At 39.8% G+C, this 19,924-nt stretch overlaps 1 protein-coding gene across 7 annotated transcripts in view; it reads right to left on the bottom strand.

The window, feature by feature from the left end:
• Positions 1 to 19,924, bottom strand: part of DIP2B (disco interacting protein 2 homolog B) — a 251,994-nt gene that overhangs the window by 63,666 nt on the left and 168,404 nt on the right. For 3 of the 7 annotated variants that reach the window (XM_032144065.2, XM_032144063.2, XM_032144060.2), the window contains 8 exons: positions 15,758 to 15,970; positions 12,580 to 12,735; positions 11,746 to 11,868; positions 8,298 to 8,495; positions 6,401 to 6,492; positions 3,934 to 4,044; positions 1,216 to 1,339; positions 500 to 609 (listed from right to left, as the gene is read on the bottom strand). In XM_032144065.2, the coding sequence (XP_031999956.1) occupies positions 500 to 609; positions 1,216 to 1,339; positions 3,934 to 4,044; positions 6,401 to 6,492; positions 8,298 to 8,495; positions 11,746 to 11,868; positions 12,580 to 12,735; positions 15,758 to 15,970 (1,127 nt within the window). The remainder of the gene's footprint in view (positions 1 to 499; positions 610 to 1,215; positions 1,340 to 3,933; positions 4,045 to 6,400; positions 6,493 to 8,297; positions 8,496 to 11,745; positions 11,869 to 12,579; positions 12,736 to 15,757; positions 15,971 to 19,924) is intronic. The other 4 variants (XM_032144066.1, XM_032144062.2, XM_058433470.1 and 1 more) reach the window with 3 other exon arrangements.

The raw sequence follows: 19,924 nt of genomic DNA on the forward strand, positions 1-19,924 counted from the left end.
TGCACTTGGATTTGCTTAATCCATCAATGGGATCATGTTGCCAATTGCATTCCTATACCAACCTTAATATCAAACCTTCCAGCCATTTGTTTATTCTTGCTCTTTATCTTTCATCTACTAATCTGTTCTTTTAAGCAGAGCTATTTTCCCTCCCCATTTCTCCGTTCTCTTACCCCCAACCTCTCTAAAAAAGCAGCAGAGAAATTTCTCTGCCAGTACATCATTTCCTAAACGTTTGTACTTTCTTAAAGTCTTTTCTAACTTTCTTACATGAAGAATCCTTTTTTATGCTGTCATTCTCTTGAATGTATATTTATGATCAAAATAATTAGGACAGAAGATCCACTACAAGGCATTTTACAAGCCAAAAGATGGAAATCTCACAAAGCAGGAGGATCTTCTAACATTAACGTTGCAAAAATTTGGTTTTACATCTTGAAAGGTGGCAAGCAAAGCCCAAGGAAAAGCCTGAAAGCGTATTTTACATCTTAGGACTTACCTCAATGTATGCCGGTTCTGTCCCAGCAGGTGAGATGTGTGGCTGCCAATCTTTCGGTGGCTTTGAAAGGTACTTGGAATCTGTTACAACCCATTTGAGCCGGGGCCAACCTAAATCAAACCCAAAGTGAAAATTGAATTGCCTAAGCCATCAGGGAAGGAATTCACACTGAACTGGTCATTTTAAATATCAAGAGACCAAATTAAGATCATTTTATAATCAATAAGATACTTAGTTTTTATTAGTTTTTAGTGGCAAATCACCAGACAATTATACCTTCTTTCAAAAGTACAATCGTTCCACATGCTAATTCCAGGCCTTGACATTACCTCAACAACTGGGAGGTCCGTTTGGCAGTGGAAGTCCACTGAGGTTAGTCTATCCTCTGTCTCTACATGTAGCATTTAGCTTTAATGTACAGAGTGGTAGCTTTTTCCAACCATCGGCATAAAGGTTAAGGGTGTGGGCTGTGGAATCAGACAGATTTGGGTTCAAATTGCTGCTCTGCCATTTATTAGCTGTGACTTTGGGCAAGTTAACCTCTCTGTTTCTCAGTTTCCTCACTTGTAAAATGGGAATAATGGTACCTACTTCATAAGAATATGAGAATTAAATAGAACATATATGTAAAGTACCTAGCTATTACTAAATTAAAAAGCTAATTAAAGCACTCAGTTTTAACTTTTAACTGATAATTCAGGTACAATATTACTAACCTTTAAACTGTACAATTTCTCCATTCTGGGTTTTTGGCAGTCCTTTTAGACAAACTTCACTGGTAAGAGCTAAGGCAATACCACAGCTTCCTAGCAAGAAGCCAATCTGCTGACCTCCAGCATCCTGTGGAGAAATGATAATGAACATAGGTAGGGGAGCAAATGTGAGCACACTCATGCCCATATCTGACACTCAGTAATGCTCTGGCATTTTGCTTGATAACAATCATGGAGCCCCACCAAGATCTGGCAATTGTCAAAATCCAATCACAATGTGTTCTTCCAAATAATTTCTACAATACAAACATTTCCTGAGCACAAATCAAGTATTTTATTAACCAGACATTACAAATGATAAATCCTACCAGACAAATGTAACCATTTTATTCAAGAGTCAGCAGTGATCCTCTTTTAGTTTCCAGCAAATTAAGTAAATGCTAACATGGTTATCTTCCCCTAGCCTCACCCCAAAATTCGACAGAAAAGCAAGTCAGGTATGAACAAAATAAATAATGTAAATGGACATTAAATGTCCAAGCTGACAATGAAAGTCAATGGATGGATATACCAAATCCGTATACTCCTTTTATTTTTCTGTTTTTAAAGGGGGCATATTTAAGCCTTACACAACAGCAGCAGCAAAAACAACAAAAGATATAGTCTAAAACATTTCCATTAAAATATCATCTTACAAGTATCATTGTGAAACCACAAATTCTGCCAACTTAATAATTTAACAACAACCACACGATTTCCTGATCAAATGAAGGATACTACATCCCAACGACTACAGATTTGGGGATGTTATCAATTTGTTTTTTATTCCTTTCAGAAATGCTTTTTCTTTTCTTTTTTTATGAGATGGAGCCTCTCTCTGTCACCCAAGCTGGAGTGCAGTGGCATGATCTCGGCTCACTACAACCTCCACCTCCTGGGTTCAGGTTATTCTCCTGTTTCAATCTCCCAAGTAGCTGGGACTACAGAAGCGCACCACCATGCCTGGCTAATTTTTGTATTTTTAGTAGAGACAGGGTTTCGTCATGTTGGCCAGGCTGGTTTTGAACTCCTGACCTCAAGTGATCCATCCGCCTCGGCCTCCCAAAGTGCTAGGATTACAAGCATAAGCCACTACGGCCCGGCTGATTTCTTCTTTTATTTTTTTGAGATAAGATCTCACTTTGTCAGGCTGGTGTACAGTGGCGCAATCTCGACTCACTGCAAACTCCACCTCCCGGGTTCAAGTGATTCTCCTGCCTCAGCCTCTTGAGTAGCTGGGATCACAGGCTTGTGCCATCACACCTGGCTAATTTCTGTATTTTTAGTAGAGATGGGGTTCCACCATGTTGGCCAGGCTGGTCTCAAACTCCTGACCTCAGGTGATCCACCCACCTCGGCCTCCCAAAGTGCTGGGATTACAGGTGTGAGCCACCGTGCCAGGCCAATTTCTTCTTATAAATCCACATCCTCCAACATATTCATCTTTGACATCAGCCCTCAGAAATAAACTGCATGACAAAATTAGCATCAAGTGGCTCATGGAGAAATCACTCAGTCAAACATGGAAATCTGTTACATATGCTTCATTTTAGTTGGGCTGATGTATTGTCAAAGTAAAATCTTATAATCCAGAGAAGTAACATGTCATCACACCATCCCTTTCCACCTAATGGAAATCCTAGGTCATATGATACAGTTACAGGAAATCCCTTTAAAAAAGGTCTCAACTACTATAAATGTGGATTATGTATAGTCTCTGAAGCAACAGTGGGATTCTTTATAAATGATCAGTGTTGAAAGTCAAGTATGCCCCCATGATATTTTATTTTATATTCTGAAACAGAGTCTTGCTTGCCCTATTGCCCAGGCTGGAGTACAGTGGCGCGATCACAGGTCACTGCGCCTCAATCTCCTGGGTTCAATCAATCCTTCCACCTCAGCTTCTCAAATAGCTGGGACTACAGATGCACACCACCATGTCTGGCTAGTTTTTTATTATTTGTAGAGATGGGGTCTCCCTATGTTGCCTAGGCTGCTCTCGACCCTCTGGGCTCACGCAACCCGCCCACCTCAATCTCCCAAAGTGCTAGGATTACAGGCGTGAGCCACCATGTCCAGTCGCCCCAGTGATATTTATTATTTATTTATTTATTTATTTATTTAATTTATTTATTTATTTATTTATTTTTAGACAGAGTCTCGCTCTGTAGCCCAGGCTGGAGTGCAATGGCGTGATCTCAACTAACTGCAAGCTCCACCTCTAGGGTTCACGCCATTCTCCTGCCTCAGCCTCCCGAGTAGCTGGGACCACAGGCGCCCGCCACCATGCCCAACTAATTTTTTTGTATTTTTTAGTAGAGACGGGGTTTCACCATGTTAGCCAGGATGGTCTCGATCTCCTGACCTTGTGATCCCCCTGCCTCAGCCTCCCAAAGTGCTGGGATTACAGGCGTGAGCCACTGCGCCCGGCCTCACCCCAGTGATATTTTAAATGATACGCAATACTATACAAACTCTATCTTAATTGAAAATGTTATTTGCATAAAACTTGTAAATATTTAATAAAATAATTTTTCTACAAATTTCATGTTTTTAGAAAGTGAAGCTGAGTACTTCCAAAAATGGTCGAACAGTTTTTAATGTTGTGACTACATCTATCCAAGAACCCAATGCCTGCCATGTCACATCAGGCTACATTCCTCTTAAATTTAGCAATGTTACCTTTCTGGTAAGAGGTACCTCTATAGGCACTGGAATCACTTCTGCCAGGAGGCATCCATAAAAAGCCACCATAAACATGACTGGATCATTGTTGGGGTAAACCAGGGCTACCTAAAATTCATAATGACATTCAGTTTAACAGAGGAATAAAACCATACTAATGCTTTCAATGTCACTGTCTAAGTATATAATATTTATCATGAACACAGTAAATCAAACTATTTAACAGCCATCTGCTCTAAAGGAAAGTAAGTTACTGAGATAGAGACGCACATCTAAAAAGATCTCCGACATGCCCATGATTATACTACACATTTTGGGAACTATAATGCATTCATCCTCATCCTCATCACAATTTTTCACTTAATCCTCTTGGTGATTTAGCAACAAACAAACCATCTTAAGCATTAAGTTAATTACTTAGGAAACCCGAGGCAATTTACTTTAGTGTAGGGCTAAGGCGATAAAATAAATGTAATGGATCTCTCCAGATAGAACAGCATATTAAAGAATAAGCCTTACATCTCTCAGAGAGAGCCTACAACTGTGGATTGACTTGATCGCCATGCTAGGGCCAACAGAAGTTTCCTTACTTTTTTTTTTTTTTTTTTTTTTTGAGACAGAGTCTTGCTCTGTCCCACAGGCTAGAGTGCACTGGTGCGATCTCGGCTCACTGCAAGCTCCGCCTCCTGGGTGCACGCCATTCTCCTGCCTCAGCCTCCCAAGTAGCTGGGACTACAGGCGCCCGCCACCACGCCCGGCTAATTTTTAATATTTTTAGTAGAGATGGGGTGTTTCACCGTGTTAGCCAGGATGGTCTTGATCGATCTCCTGACCTCATGATCTGCCCGCCTTGGCCTCCCAAAGTGCTGGGATTGCAGGCGTGAGCCACCGCGCCCGGCCAGTTTTCTTACTCTTTAATTCATTGTATTAATCCTTGTTCCCTTACCCAACAATGCAAATGTTCTAGCAGGAGGGCATCTGGTAATAGGTGTAAGCAATACTGGCGGAAACTGTATGGATATACAGTTAATTCATTAATAGAACATAAACCGTGAAAACTCTATAATAAGTTCAAACCTGTGATCTCACCTGTAACACATCACAGAGATAAATGACTTTTCCTAATTCACTCAAGGAATGCGAAAACACAAAAGTCACTACCACTGCGGAGTTTCTTATTTGGCTTGGATACTCACAGATTAACATTTGAAACTTAATCACATCATAAGACTTGTTTCCCCTTCTTTTGCTTTCAAATTCTCTTAACTCACTCCCAAGAGAAGTTCACTTTTGAACTTCTGAATTTTCCTAGGGTTCTGAAAATTAATTCCACAAGACATTTAAACAACCCATTTCCTTCCTGCACAGTGTCCATCTTGCTAGGGAGACACAAAATCACCCGCTTAGGGTTCAGGAGGACTAGAAAACACTCATGTGTCACATTTATAAGTAAAAGCCATCCTTTATGTGCCCTTTGTCACAATGCAAAAGTATTTTTAACAGGCCTAGTTTAAGAGATTCCATAATCATAAGCCCAATCAAAATAAGTCTATTGTGTAGTTGGTGTTTCATTCTATGAATTCCAAATGAAAAGTAATAGTAAGAAGTAATCATATTTAGAAAGTCATTAATAGGAAAAATATCTTCAAAAATTAAAAAAATAGTTTAATGTCTCCTCAAATTAAAGGAGAAATAAAACTATGTCAATTAGTTTTTTCTTAAAAGTAACATGAATCTTCCTCTCTTTTTGCATAAAACCACAGAAAATGTTTTAAAAGATGTATGAGGCTTTTTGTTGTTGTTGTTGTTAGGTGTAAGCAATACTGCCCACACAAATGCAGTGGCAAGATCATGGCTCACTGCTGCCTTGAACTCCTGGGCTCAAGCAATCCTCCTGCCTTAACCTCCCGAGTAGCTGGGACTCCAGGTGCGTGCCACCACACCCAGCTAGTTAAAAAAAAAAAATTGTTTGTAGAGTAGGGGTCTCACTATGTTGCCCAGGCTGGTCTAAAACTCCTGGCTTCAAGTGATCCTCCCGCCTCAGTGTCCCAAAGTGCTGGGATTACAGGTGTGAACCACTGCACCCAGCCCCTGTTTGAGGCATTTTGTAAAGAGGAGGAAAAAATAAAATAAAAAAATCAAAGAGTAAGTTTTGTTGCTGTTTTCTTGTTATCTAAAGATTCCAATATTTATTTCTGGAAAGACTAAGGTTCCTCTTTCTTTTTATTAGCACCTAAAGAGATTACTGATTGGCAGCTACAGGAAAGCACATGTGAATTTCCTTCAACCCAGGAATGTGAGAATTGTCATCTGGCATTGGGCTAACCTGCGTTGGAACCAAACCATTTTTATTTTTCCAAAAATAAGAGTTATATAAATTTTCCTGTTGTATATGAAAACTCCAGAATATTAGCATATTAGAAAACAATAAACACCACCTCCCTAAAACCAAAATGCCAATTACCCTGTCTCCAGGTTTTAACACAGGTTCATTTTTGGTCCCCAGTTTATTAAGAAGTGTGTAGGCCAACTTTAAACTTCTGCTCCACAACTTTCCTGGAAAAAAAGGAAGAAAAAAAAGAGAACAAGTCATATAGAAAAAAAAAAAAACAGGTCTACCTTAATGAAAGAACATTCAGATTATCAGTGTAGTTAATGAGACAATGGCCACTTCCAAATGATGGGTTAGATGAGTGTCATTCACTCCCCAATACACAGTAGGCCAACTAACTGCAACAAAAGCTTTCTATTCATTCTAGTTTACAAAAGCCAGTCATGCCTTGAAACAGAAATAAAACATCACCAGATGCTCATCCTGGTTTACATAATATTTCGAATTCTTTTCTGAAATAATCTGCATATCCTTAGAAATAATTTGATGTAAACTGATCACACTCAAAGGGAGGAAAACAACATTTTTAATTACAAGACTGAAAATCAGAAGGATACTTCTAAGTTTTTTTTTTTTTTTTTTTTAAAGACAGAGTCTCACTCTGTCCAGGCTGGAGCGCAGTGGTGCAATCTTGGCTCACTGCAACCTCTGTCTGTCTCCCTGTTTGAGTAACTCTTGCCTCAGCCTCCCAAGTAGCTTGGACTACAGGTGCGTGTCACCACATCCGGCTAATTTTTGTATTTTTAATAGAGCCAGGGTTTCGCCATGTTGTCCAGGCTGGTCTCAAATTCCTGGCCCCAGGTGATCCACCTGTCTCAGCCTCCCAAAGTGTCGGGATTACAGGCATGAGCCACTGTGCCCGGCCAGCTTTTTAGAAAATTTACAAATATCTTCAGAAATGTTCTTTTTTTGAAAAGCCACTTACACAGGTGGTATCAGACACTTGAGGAAACTGCAAAGCAAAACCATGACTCAAATGATTAAACATTCCATACTGCTGTAATTTAGTGAAAACAAACACTAAAATGGAAATTATCTGTGTGAACATGTGGATGTATTCATAGATGTTAAATAAACATGCAAAGATTTGGCCAGCTAAATGCTTTCTTTAAGGGTTATATGAATGAAATGTATATACAGCTTCTGAGGTGAATGTTAAAACCATTTTGGCAAAAACAAACAAAAAATGCTTTTCTTTTCCTACTCCCTCCCCTCAACCACTCTTAGAAATTCTTATTTTAGATTATGAGATAAGGAAAAGGGAAATCATGTTATTTTTAAATAGCTATGTTATTTTATATACAATTTATTCAGAGGGGCATCCAAAGTTTAAACTATGTCAACCTGCGCAATGCTTTAAATAAAACCTTGTTTTTCCTCAAAGATTATTTTCTATCTAGGTCTGTGGACACTGTGTTCCACTCGCAAAGGAGAAAAGGAATCTGTTTGAATAAACTAGTACAAAGTCTCATAGCTCAGGGTTGACCCCATTGTTCCTTGAAGTTGTTTTAAAAAGAAAAATTTTAGCTGGCATGCAAAATTAAACAGAAAAGTACTCATTCTTTGTTCATTACAGAATTTTGTGCCTATTATAATCAAGAAGCAGGATGGAATAAAGATTTAACAAGTAATCAGTTTCAACTGTTAGATAAAACCATCTGATTTTCACCATACATCATTAATACCAAATGTTTTTCTAAAATCCTCTTGTAATGTTAAAACATCTATGGATGTACAAAGTCTCTCTTCTTTTTGCTGTCTTTTAAATATTAGCTGGCTTGCAAATGTTGCTTTAGCAAATGAAAATATTTGGCAATAGCTTTACTTAGAACTTAGGATCCTTTTAAATTATTGAAAAAATCTACTGAAACATAATGGCCAGCAACTGCTAAGTATCTAGATAAAAACACTACCCATGATATTCTGAAGAACTCTCAGGAGAGAAGGATCTGGAATCTTGCAGACTCACCATATGTAAGAGTGTAAACTGGTTTCCCTGTCATGTCCAGTGCAGTCAGACAGGAGCATTTTGCTTGAGTGGTACCCCAGCGCTGCAGGGCAGATTCAAGAGCAGGAGGCCAGTTACAGATGACTCCTAAAGGCTCTCCTTTCACAGGGGTCATCTGCCGTCCCTCCGGCTTGGGCTGGTTGGGGTCTGGCTGAGGTACTGTACCAGGAAAATCCCAATGCGTGAAATGAGTACAAATACCAACGAACACAACTTAGGTCTCTAATCTCAACTGCATCTTCCTTTTCACTTCATATTTATCTGGTTTAAACTCACTTTGAGAAAGGACATGGTTAGAAACGGTGGTCCACAAACTGGGCCTTAAATCAATTTTCCACTTAAATGTGAAATCATATTCAATATGTTTTATGCAATGAACAAATCCTGACCCTGACAAAGCAAATCACTGCATATATAAAATAGCACAAAATATACATTTTTGGTAGCAACTTCACAATTTTTAGCAAATTTGTTTTTAAATCTGTACAGTTTTGTGTCCAGTGGGAGACAGCAGGTTATGTTTAATGAGAAAGCATTACACCGGGAGTCAGAAAGCCCAAGTTTACATTGACTTTTTACTAGTATTACCTTAGGCCAATTGATTTATCTGAGCTTGGCTTTCTTTCCTCATCTGTAAAACGGGAATAGTAACAGTTATACCTCAGGGTCATTATTTCACTCAAACAGATAATGGGCATAAAGCACAGTATCCCATGTCTCCAGACCTCTGCACTCGTCTCGTATGGCCAGTCTCTTTGCCTCCTGGTGAACTCTTCCTCATCCTTTTCAGGACTCGGCTGAAACAGCACATTCTCTGGGAACCGTTCCCAACTACTCCCTGAGGAGACTACTGCTTCCTCAGTGCTCCCACGTCGCCCTTAGGAAAGCACTGAGCATCCTCAAGGACTTCTTTTACTGTACAAGTTTTCCCCCACAAAGGCTGATGGCTTCTTGAGGAAAGGGGTGGCTCTTACTCCCCTTACTGCCTGTAGTGCCTAATACGTCACGGTTGTTCAACAATGTCAGCTGAACTGGACTGAATTTGGGTGTGTGTTTAGTGGGGAGCTAATTATTAACATGCTTATTGCAGAGACTGGGGATGAATATTTCATATCCTTTCACAGATAAAACAAAAGTCCTCTTAATTTCTAAAATGAACAAGTATTATTCAAATAATAAAAATCAAAAAAAGAACCCTACATTTCCTTCCCTACCCCTGTGATGGAGTCTTGCTCTGTCGCCCAGGCTGGGGTGCAGTGGAGCGATCTCGGCTCACTGCAACCTCCGCCTCCTGGGTTCAAAAGATTCTCCTGCCTCAGCCTCCCAAGTAGCTGGGATTATAGGCACCCGCCACCACGCCTAGCTAATTTTTGTATTTTTAGTAGAGACGGGGTTTCACCATGTTGGCCAGGCTGGTCTTGAACTCCTGACTTCCCACTCACCTCGGCCTCCCAGAGTGCTGGGATTACAGGCGTGAGCCACCACACCCGGCCAAATGCTACATTTTTGTAGCAGGAAAGATAATTTACACGTGGAACAAATCACTCTAGATAGAGAGCACCAGGAGACATAAACACACACAGACTCAGCGCTAAGGCTAGGACAACATGAGCAGTGCGTGACAGACACATGGACAAGGAGGGCAGAAGTGGGGCACGTCTCCACCTGGAGGAGGAAATGTCTGAGCTGAGTCTTAAAGGATGATCAGGAATTAGCCAGGTGAACAAGAGATGAGAAAAGAGGCACCGAAGGGAGAAGGGACAGAATGAGCAACAAATCTTAGATGGGCAAATGAAATATGAAATAAAGGTTTTATAGCTCAGTGACAAATCTGGGGATTGTACTTAAAATGCCTTGATTCATTTTTCTACTAACATAAAATTCATGAAATAGTTTCACTCCCCAATTTGCTGCCTTAGGGTAAATAACAAATGTTTCAACTGCCCTTCTGCTTTATATATTCCCAGACCCTAAACCACCAGATTAACTAAAAAAAATAAACATGTGTGTTTCTAAACAAGTATTTTATTTGTTTGGACAGACTATGTATATAGTAGGCATTGTTTCTGGCCGTGAAAGCTGACATTATTGCCATTGTCCATTAGGCTTCAATGCAGATTCTGGGGCATGCTCTTTCAGATTTCCAAAGACATACTGGTATTTTTCTTTTCCAAGGTAACAATTACTCAAACAAGCAACTATTGCCTATTTATATTAGTAATTAATGGAAAGTTGTTAGTTCTATTCTGCCAATGCAATTTTTTCAGGGAAGATTCCTGTTAAAAACCCTGACCTTCATGTGCCTGGTCAATACCCAATGCTAGAAACACTGGAGAGGCTATTGCTGGCATGGGCATCTTGAACATCAGTACATCATGAAAGACGTTCACCATTCAATGAGCTCAGTGATTCCTAAAGAAACAGATACTCATCTTAACCTCCTATGTCAGGTTGCCTTCTGTGGCATAAATTGGGCTAAGACCAGATCTAGTCTACCAATGTACCTAATTCTATTAACAAGCTGATGTGATCAAAACCTATTACTATTAGTCTCAGGACATAAAAACAGACTACAAAGCTACCAAGGCTTAGCTCTTTCGACAAAAGCTTTTCTTAGGTAGATCTATTTGTCTAGATCTATTGTCATCATTCTATAATTATCAAATGGCCATTCTCATTTTATCCATACACACACTCATTCCCCTTCCCTATTAAATCCTAGATATATGATTTTATCCATAATTTAAAAATTATTGAATGAATAAATCAGTTACACTTCCTCTGTGAAGCCTTTCCTAAACCAGAGGGAACTGATATCTTCCCTTCTCAGAAGTGCCTATATTGGCTGATAGATACTTAATACTTAAACTAAGTATTCACATGGATATATTTTAGCACCCGTCTAAATTGTAAACAACATAAAGGAAATAACTGTGTTTTTATAAATCTTTGAACCTTTTCACCATCTAACACGCTGTTTTGTAGAAAGCAGAAATACGTATTGATTGGTTGATTCATAAAAGGACTACGTTATATGAAAAAAGAGTAGGCAAACTTTTGAGGCTGAATTTGATATCCATATCTGAGAAAATGCCAAATATAAATAAGTCATAAAATCATGTATTTGGGATAGTTACTAATTTCAAAGAGTTTATTTCCAAAGACAGTTCTATGCTCCATGGTTATCTCTTTGCCTTTCTTCCCTCTTCTTCCCTCCCTCCTTAATTTTCATCTAAGATCTAAAATACAGATGATCATTAGAGGAAAAAGAGCAGAAAATGATGAACTCTTTGAATCAAGAACTGTGTCTTGTTCATTCTTTAACCCTATAGTACCTGACACATAGTAACTGCTTAAGATATATTTATTTAATGAATATATGAATATATGTTTTTGGTATTTTTACTACTACCTTCCACAATTTCTTCAGAGTCATCCACAAAAAATTCCTTTAAGGGAGGCCTTTTGGGTCGTTTCAGAGTGTTCAGAAGCTGCTGGATTTTTGTAGATACTCTGCTACTGACAGGAACACCTATAAGGGAAAAAATGGTAAGTTAAAATTCATTGACTGTAAGGATATTTTAGTTCCTCAGTTCCCTCAGGAGCTTTTATTTCTAAGGACGTTTGGCCTTTGTCCAGTTTCCTTCTCTTTCAAGTGGACCAAATATGCACACAACAAGCTTTATGACAATAGAGAACAAATATGGTACTATTATTAATACATAGCTTAAGGATTTCACCTAATCTTCCTTTTCAGTTATTCTTTTTTCTTTTTCTTTTTTTGAGATGGAGTCTCGCTCTGTCGCCCCAGGCTGGAGTACAGTGGCGCCATCTTGGCTCACTGCAAGCTCCGCCTAATTTTTTGTATTTTTAGTAGAGATGGGGTTTCACTGTGTTAGCCAGGATGGTCTCGATCTCCTGACCTCATGATCCGCCCGCCTGGGCCTCCCAAAGTGCTGGGATTACAGGCGTGAGCCACCGCGCCTGGCCCTCTGTTATTCTTCTCTTTTTCCACATTTAGGTTTTTGTTCAAAGTATCTTCTGGAAGTATCCACTAAGTTCAATTAAGTGGCAGTACTGTCACTGTGCAGATGATGGAAAAAAGGTACCCAGGATTAGTTATTAGTGGGCCAACTACAATGTAGTTCTGCAGCTGCTGGGCTAGTTAGGAGCTATCGTTCATAATTTGAATTTTTCTAGTTTAGTTTACACTACAATTGAGCTACCAAAAACCACTCCTTACCGTCAGCTGTATCCATAAGGCTGGACCTGTTGGATCCTTTGTGCATGCCTTTAACTATCCCCGAGGGAGGCAGGTCAATGTTTGCTGGGCGAATTGAGGAAGATGATGAGGAGGAAGAGGTAGTTGTAGTGACATCAGGAGGAGCAGAGAAATTCTCTGAGAGAAGAAAACAAAATTTAGAATTATATTAGCAGCAAAACTAAGAACCTTCAAATCTTTGGAGTTTTGTTTTTTAACAAGGAAGAAAAGTACATAAATGGGGGCATTGGCTCTTGTAAAACAATCTTTAAAAATCACAATCTACTAGCAAGACACAATGGGAGAACAGTAAGTTAAGTCAGGGTATATCAGCTTTCCAAAATTATTATTTTGTAAGACTTGAGTAGCCTTAGTAAGATCAAATCACACATTCAATGTTTATCAAAACATCATTTTCTACACAGAAAGGCTGGTAGAAATCCAGTGTTATAAAATAATCATAATAAAACTTGCAGTGACCTCAAAATGGAACCAAATAAGATCATAACTGGCTACTAATATTGTAGTCTCTCGAACATTTCTTGATTATAGTTTATCTAGAATGTTTCCCCTTCTACCAAAGACCAAACTCATATCTTGAAAGTGGGTCAGACTGTACAAGTTTCCAGATGAAAAAACACTAGATAAAGTCCATTTTTAACTTTTAATTTGGATCTCCTTGACAGACAAGGTTCTTCCCTTGCTCCAAGTAGAGACTAAATAGTGTTATTCTACTCTACCACACATAGGGATTCTTTTTATTTTTGAGACAGGGTCTTGCGCTGTTGCCCAGCCAGGAATGCAGTGGTGCAATCACAGCTCACTACAGCCTCAACCTCCTGGGCTCAAGTGAGCCTCCCACCTCAGCCTCCCAAGTATAGGGACCACAGGTGCACACCACTACACCCGGCTAATATTTGTATTTTTAGTAGAGATGGAGTCTTGCCATGCTGCCCAGGCTGGTCTTGAACTCCTGGGCTCAAGCAATCCTCCCACCAATGCCTCCCAAAGTGCTGGGATTACAGGCATGTGCCGCCACACCAGGTCTCAAGATTCTTAACATGGAGAAACTGAAAGAGTAAACTGGAAAAGATCCCTGTTCAACAGGGACACGTAACGACAACAACAAAAAACACCACATAGTTTTTAGTGGCTTTCTGTGATTCTTGTAAATCATACATTTTCCTCCCTCTAATTTCCTTCTTCTTACTTCTCCAGATGTTTTCTTCTAAGTTTTTTGTAAAACTTAAAAAAGGAAAAAAGCATAATACAAACAATTTCTAAAATAGATTTGGGGGTAAGGTCTCTATGCCCCTTAAGTCTGTAATTATCAGTTGAATAGTTTTTAAAGTTTTAAATATACTAACATGAGTATATTCCAGTATACCTTTCTGTAGAATAATGTGGTAACAAAAAGCACTAAAACAGACATTTTTATTCGATCCAGCAATTCAAACTTATAGGAATATACGCTAAGGAAATAATCAGACAAATGTACAAAGTTGTGTGTTCAAGCATGTTCAATCCAACAATTTTTATAATAGCAAAAAATTAGACACTATTTAATAGGAGAACGGCCAAATAAACCAGGGCAGAGAGTCACACAATAGTGTATATTGAAACCATAAAAATAATAGTGTAATGTAATGATGTAAAAGATGTTCATCACATACTGCTACGAAAAGCAGGTTATTAACATTATGTTTGGGACAGTTCATTTTTGTAAAATCAAAACCAAAACCTTACATATATGTAAGTAAAATCTAGAAGAATATACACTACAGTAATAATACTAAAGTATTATCCATGGCAGGTAGGATTATAGGTTAGTTTACTTTTCTTTTACCTATATTTTTGAATTTTTCTATTAGGAACATGAATTACTCCTGTTACAACAAACATCCAAAAAGCAATAATGTGGATAAAATGGTTTCTGTGAGTAACTGAACCAATAACTTTTCACAGAGTAGTAGAAGCAATGAAAAATATAAGGTTAGATGAAACATCTTGTTAACAAAAATCCAGGTAAAAGTTAACTGGGTATTAGGATAACATATTTAACAAGTAATACTGGTCTCTTTTAGACAGATGTGGAAATAAAACCTCAGCAACCATGGCTCTGTTGCTCCACGACTGGAGAGGTGGTGAATACGCAAATCTTTGTAGCTGCTTCAGGAGGCTCAGGAAATGACAGGGCAGGGCACGGCAGAGCGAAGCGTGCAGGACAAGTCATCAGCTGTTGGCACACGGGTTTCTAAGGAGGGCAATCATACCCTCAAGGTAGCTATTTCTTTAAAAATTATAGTCTTGAATTGAAATTTTTCCAAGTTTTTCTTTTTTTAGAAATCAGTTAACAGAATAAAGATGTATTAGGTGACACAGACAGGTCACTGAGATGAAAATTAAGACACCAAAATGCACTGATTGTCAAGAAAAAAAAGGAAAGATATCACAGACACATAATGTTAACACACATTACTTGATGTAATTTGTAACAACCAATTAAGCAAAAGCAGAGATCTGAGCTGTATCTTTATCTGCAGATGTCACAACTCTTTAAAAAAACACACACACAAAACATAAAGTAGGGGCAAGCAAAAGCTACACTCTGTATAGCAGCATCTGCAGTGCATTGATAGCAGCTCACAGAGTACCAATATCCTCGGCCTGCACATTCCAGTGTAGCAATATCACAGCAGCAAGGACAACAAATCCAGTCAAGACAAAAGTCCTCACTGATATTGGCTCGTTATAGATTTTGCTTAGGTTTAGTGTTTTTGGTTTAACAGAATATAGGTAACAATCCTGGGAAAAATCTAAGATGTTACATATTTTAACCTTTTAATAGATCGAATATTCTTCAGCTGGGATAAGTCCACACTGAGACTGGTGTTATATCTTGCAGCTTGAGTATTGCTTATGGAAATAGCTATGGCTTCAGGTGGGCAAAACTACGCACCAATAATGCAGGTGATACCTATTATTCCTATGACAAATGTATTGCTGGTGTTTCCATCTTTGCCTCATTAACTGTCATGTTTTCTCTAATTCTTTTTTTTAGGCTGTACTGAAAAACCTAACACAAACCATAAACTATTTCCTGGATACTGGGAGCCAAATGGAATGTAATTTGGGCTTCTTGGGTAGATCCAGCTCCTACCTATTCGAGTATTGGCAAATACATCAGCTAGAGACCCACTGGTTCCTTTGACCTCTCCGTGGGACAGCGTAGAAGATGCGGATGAAGAAGTGGACGATCCCTGAATTGAACGGTTGATCCAGGACTCAGCATTCTGTAAGCTCTGTTGCAAGGCAGCAGAGAGCGCAGCTTGGCGTCTCAGAGAGCCCTCATCCTCAGAGGCCGAAGATGTGTCTGTGTGGAATTAGAAAAAAAGAAGTTCTCGATCCTACCTAGAACAGAGACTTTTCAGTTCTTGCTCATTGATCACACATTCAGTTTCGACACCAGCAAAACATTCGCATTCTTAAGGTAGATTAATATGTAAAGTTTCTCAAGAATCTCAAGGAAAAGTCTATGGACCAAAGCCTACAAAAATAAAATAGCCTAACTCCATAGGTAACTTTTAATTGTTTTCTTTTAAACTCTTTCAAAACATTTAAACTTTATTCCCTGCTTTTCTGTTGTAAGCTTAATCAGTATCTAAATTTTTCTAGTCCATCTACTTATGTTCAAATAATACTGAAGTACTTAATATGTCTTCCTGAATCTCTTCTTGTGATATGTTGCTACATTGATTTTGACAAAGTACATATTAGTCTCTAAGGAAATGATGTTGACAGGGAGACACAAAAACTTAATTCTTGTTAAAAACGTATTTGCCAGGCCGGACGTGGTGGCTCATACCTGTAATCCCAGCATTTTGGCAGGGTGAGGCAGGCAGATCACCTGAGGTCAGAGTTCGAGACCAGCCTGGCCAACACAGTGAAACTCCATCTCTACTAAAAATACAAAAAATTAGCCAGGCATGATGGTGCATGCCTGTAATCCCAGCTACTTGGGAGGCTGAAGCAGGAGAATCGTTTGAACCTCGGAGGCAGAGGTTTCGGTGAGCCACGATCGCACCACTGCACTCTAGCCTGGGCAACAGAGCAAGACTCCAACTCAAAAACAAAAACAAAAAACAAAAAACATACGTGCCAAACAGTGAGCTAGGTGCTGGGGAATGAAGCGGCGTAAACAATCCTTAGCCTGGAGTTTTTCATGGCCTTAGTAGGAAAGGCAGCCAGTCAGGGGGCACAGGTAAGCTTTCCAAGCATGACAGGAGAAGGCACAGCACCAGGATTTCTTTCCTTAATTTTCAGCTGGGGAAGAATTGTGAGAAATCCACTGATGTCTGTATTCAGCTTGGCTCTGACTTCAGGAAAATAGGCCTAAATTAGAAAAACGTGCTGGCGGGGGGGGCCTCAACCAAATATAGGGAAGCAAAAGCCGGGGAAAACAGAAGTCAGTAATTTATTCCAGGGTTCTAAGCTTATGAAGCACACAGTTAAAGAGGGCATTTGAGGCTGGGTGCAGTGGCTAACGCCTGTAATCCCAGCACTTTGGGAGGCCAAGGTGGGTGGATCATGAGGTCAGGAGATCGAGACCATCCTGGCTAACATGGTGAAACCCCGTCTCTACTAAAAATACAAAAAATTAGCCGGGTGAGGTGGCGGGGAGCCTCTAGTCCCAGCTGCTTGGGAGGCTGAGGCAGGAGAATGGCATAACCCGGGAGGTGGAGCTTGCAGTGAGCTGAGATCGTGCCACTGCACTCCAGCCTGGGTGACAGAGCAAGACTCCGTCTGGGAAAAAAAAAAAAAAAAAAGAGGGCATTTGGTCTAATGTGAGATAACCCTTTCTAAATGATTTCTGGGTGTTATGATTTACAATTTGTGGATTGAATTTCATTCCGTTTTTAAAAATTAAACATTCTGTGGTTAGTACTGCAGAACCCTTTCCTCTAACTCAGGTGACACTGTAGGTTCATGTTCTGCTTTGGTTCAAAGAGCCAAATACATAACCAATGGGGCTGGAAAACTGCTGGCACCTCACAATGGGAACCTGAACAACCAAAGACTCATCTAATCCAGAAGTCAAATTCTGCAGGCCCAGAGCAAGAGAGAAAGTTAAGATAATGGGCCGGATGCAGTGGCTCAGGCCTGTAATCCCAGTACTTTGGGAGGCCGAGGTGGGTGGATCACTTGACGTCAGGAGTTCAAGACCAGCCTGGCCAACATGGCGAAACCCCGTCTTTACTAAAAATACAAAAATTAGCCAGGCATGGTGGTGCGCACCTGTAATCCCAGCTACTCAGGAGGCTGAGGCAGACAAGAATCACTTGAGCCTGGGAGGCAGAGGTTGCAGTGAGCAGAGATAGCACCACTGCCCTCCAGCCTGGGAGGCAGAGTGAGACTTCATCTTGAAAACAAAAACAAACATAATGACTATACCCTTGCTTCTTGTTCTGTACTACCTCCAACTTATTATTTCATATTGAGGAAGGTCTGAGGCCTAAGACTGACTGTTTTTGCTTTTAAAAAGTACTAATCACAGCATGTAGCAGCAACTATGTCAAGTCCTAGGGGTTCTGAAGTGTATGAGTGCTATGACACAGTAAGTGCCCTAAAAAGGCTTACAGGAGACACAGAAGCCCACAGATGATTTCAAAAGAATAAAACAGATGCTAAGAAATGGGAGTAACCCAAGGGTTTCGCAGGATGGGAACCAACCTCAGTCAGGGGTTTCAAGTACTTCTTTGTACGTAGAGCAAAGAGTTTGAAGAGTAAGGCAAAAAAAATGAAAAAAATGAGGGTGGAGAGATAAATAGTGACCAGATCCCAAAGAGATAAAGTGATGAGGTCCATGAAGAATGAGATCATGCAAAAGGGAGGTGATTAAAAGAATAAGGAAAAAAAGAAGTAATCACATCTGTACCCCTTTAAGGAAAGCATTTTGTAATAATTTTGTGATAATTTTCAGAAAATATTCTAACGTTTCAACTGTACTCCAGGACACAAACATTCCTGTCTTAGCAAACACGTTAAAAAAAAAAAAAAAAGGGAGGAAGTCGGGATAAGGCCCATAGGACGGGTGAATTTGACCTTAAGAATAAAGTATTTTCAAGGTAAGTTATCTCAAGATTCCACAATCTCCATTGGATTTGTGGGCTGCTTTTATTGTATCATTTTATTGTATCATTTATATGTATTTTAATTTGTTTCAGTTTAAAATCAGAATAACCCAATTTTTAAAAGACAGTAAAACCAGTATTTTCATGATTAGGTTTATGGAAAATGGGTTTCATTATGTTTCTATATTGGATCAATTATGCAATTAGGTGTATTGTTTCAATTCAGTTATCCTGTTTGTCTGCCAGTCTTCAGTGTTTAGTGACTTACAACTATGGGGCAGCTTAGCGTAGTGGAAAAAAACATGGCTTTGGTGTCAGTCTTCCATTCAAACTCTGGGATCCACCTCTTACTAGCTATGTGACTTGGGGATAAAATTACCCATCTGAGAAGACTGTTTACTTATTTGTCCATCTGACAAACACACTAAGCACTGCAGTAGTTGGTAGGAATAAAAAGTTGGGCAAGAAGACATAGTCCCTATTCTTATGGGACTGAGATGAGTTAGAGGAGTTCAAGGCAGGCACCCAAGGAAGTAAGACCTAACCCAAGGCCTGATGGCTAAGTAGGGATTAGTTATGAAAGGCCCAGAAGTAGGGAGAGTGCAGCATCAGGTTGAGGGGGCTGCACGTAAGAAAGCTTGGAGGGGACAGAAAACTTTTTGAAGATATTAAAGAAACAGAGACTAGCCAGAGCACAGATGCAAGACTGATAGTCATGGAGATGAGACTGGACAAGTAGGTAGCACTGGGCCACCATGGGCCTTGTAAGACAAGCTAAGGAAACTTGCCTTTATCCTAACCATAGCTGGGAGACCATGAGCAAAGACACTGTACAGAAAGCACCCATACTGGTGCCAGCCCATAGCACCTGGCCAATCAACATTAATTCCCCTTCTAATCCCCAGGAGAATGGTTAAAAGGAATGTGTATTTCTTTTTGATTTGGAACAACCTGAAATTTTTCCTAAGAGTAATTTAAATGGCTAATTGCTTCCTATAAACACGAAGGGAAAGATAGCAGAAACTAGGCCGGGCGCGGTGGCTCACACTTGTAATCCCAGCACTTTGGGAGGCCGAGGCGGGCGGATCACGAGGTCAGGAGATCGAGACCACGGTGAAACCCCGTCTCTACTAAAAATACAAAAAAATTAGCCGGGCGTGGTGGCGGGCGCCTGTAGTCCCAGCTACTCGGAGAGG

This window comes from Hylobates moloch, unplaced genomic scaffold, assembly GCF_009828535.3.
Source record: "Hylobates moloch isolate HMO894 unplaced genomic scaffold, HMol_V3 SCAFFOLD_22, whole genome shotgun sequence".
Taxonomy (NCBI): Eukaryota; Metazoa; Chordata; class Mammalia; order Primates; family Hylobatidae; genus Hylobates; species Hylobates moloch.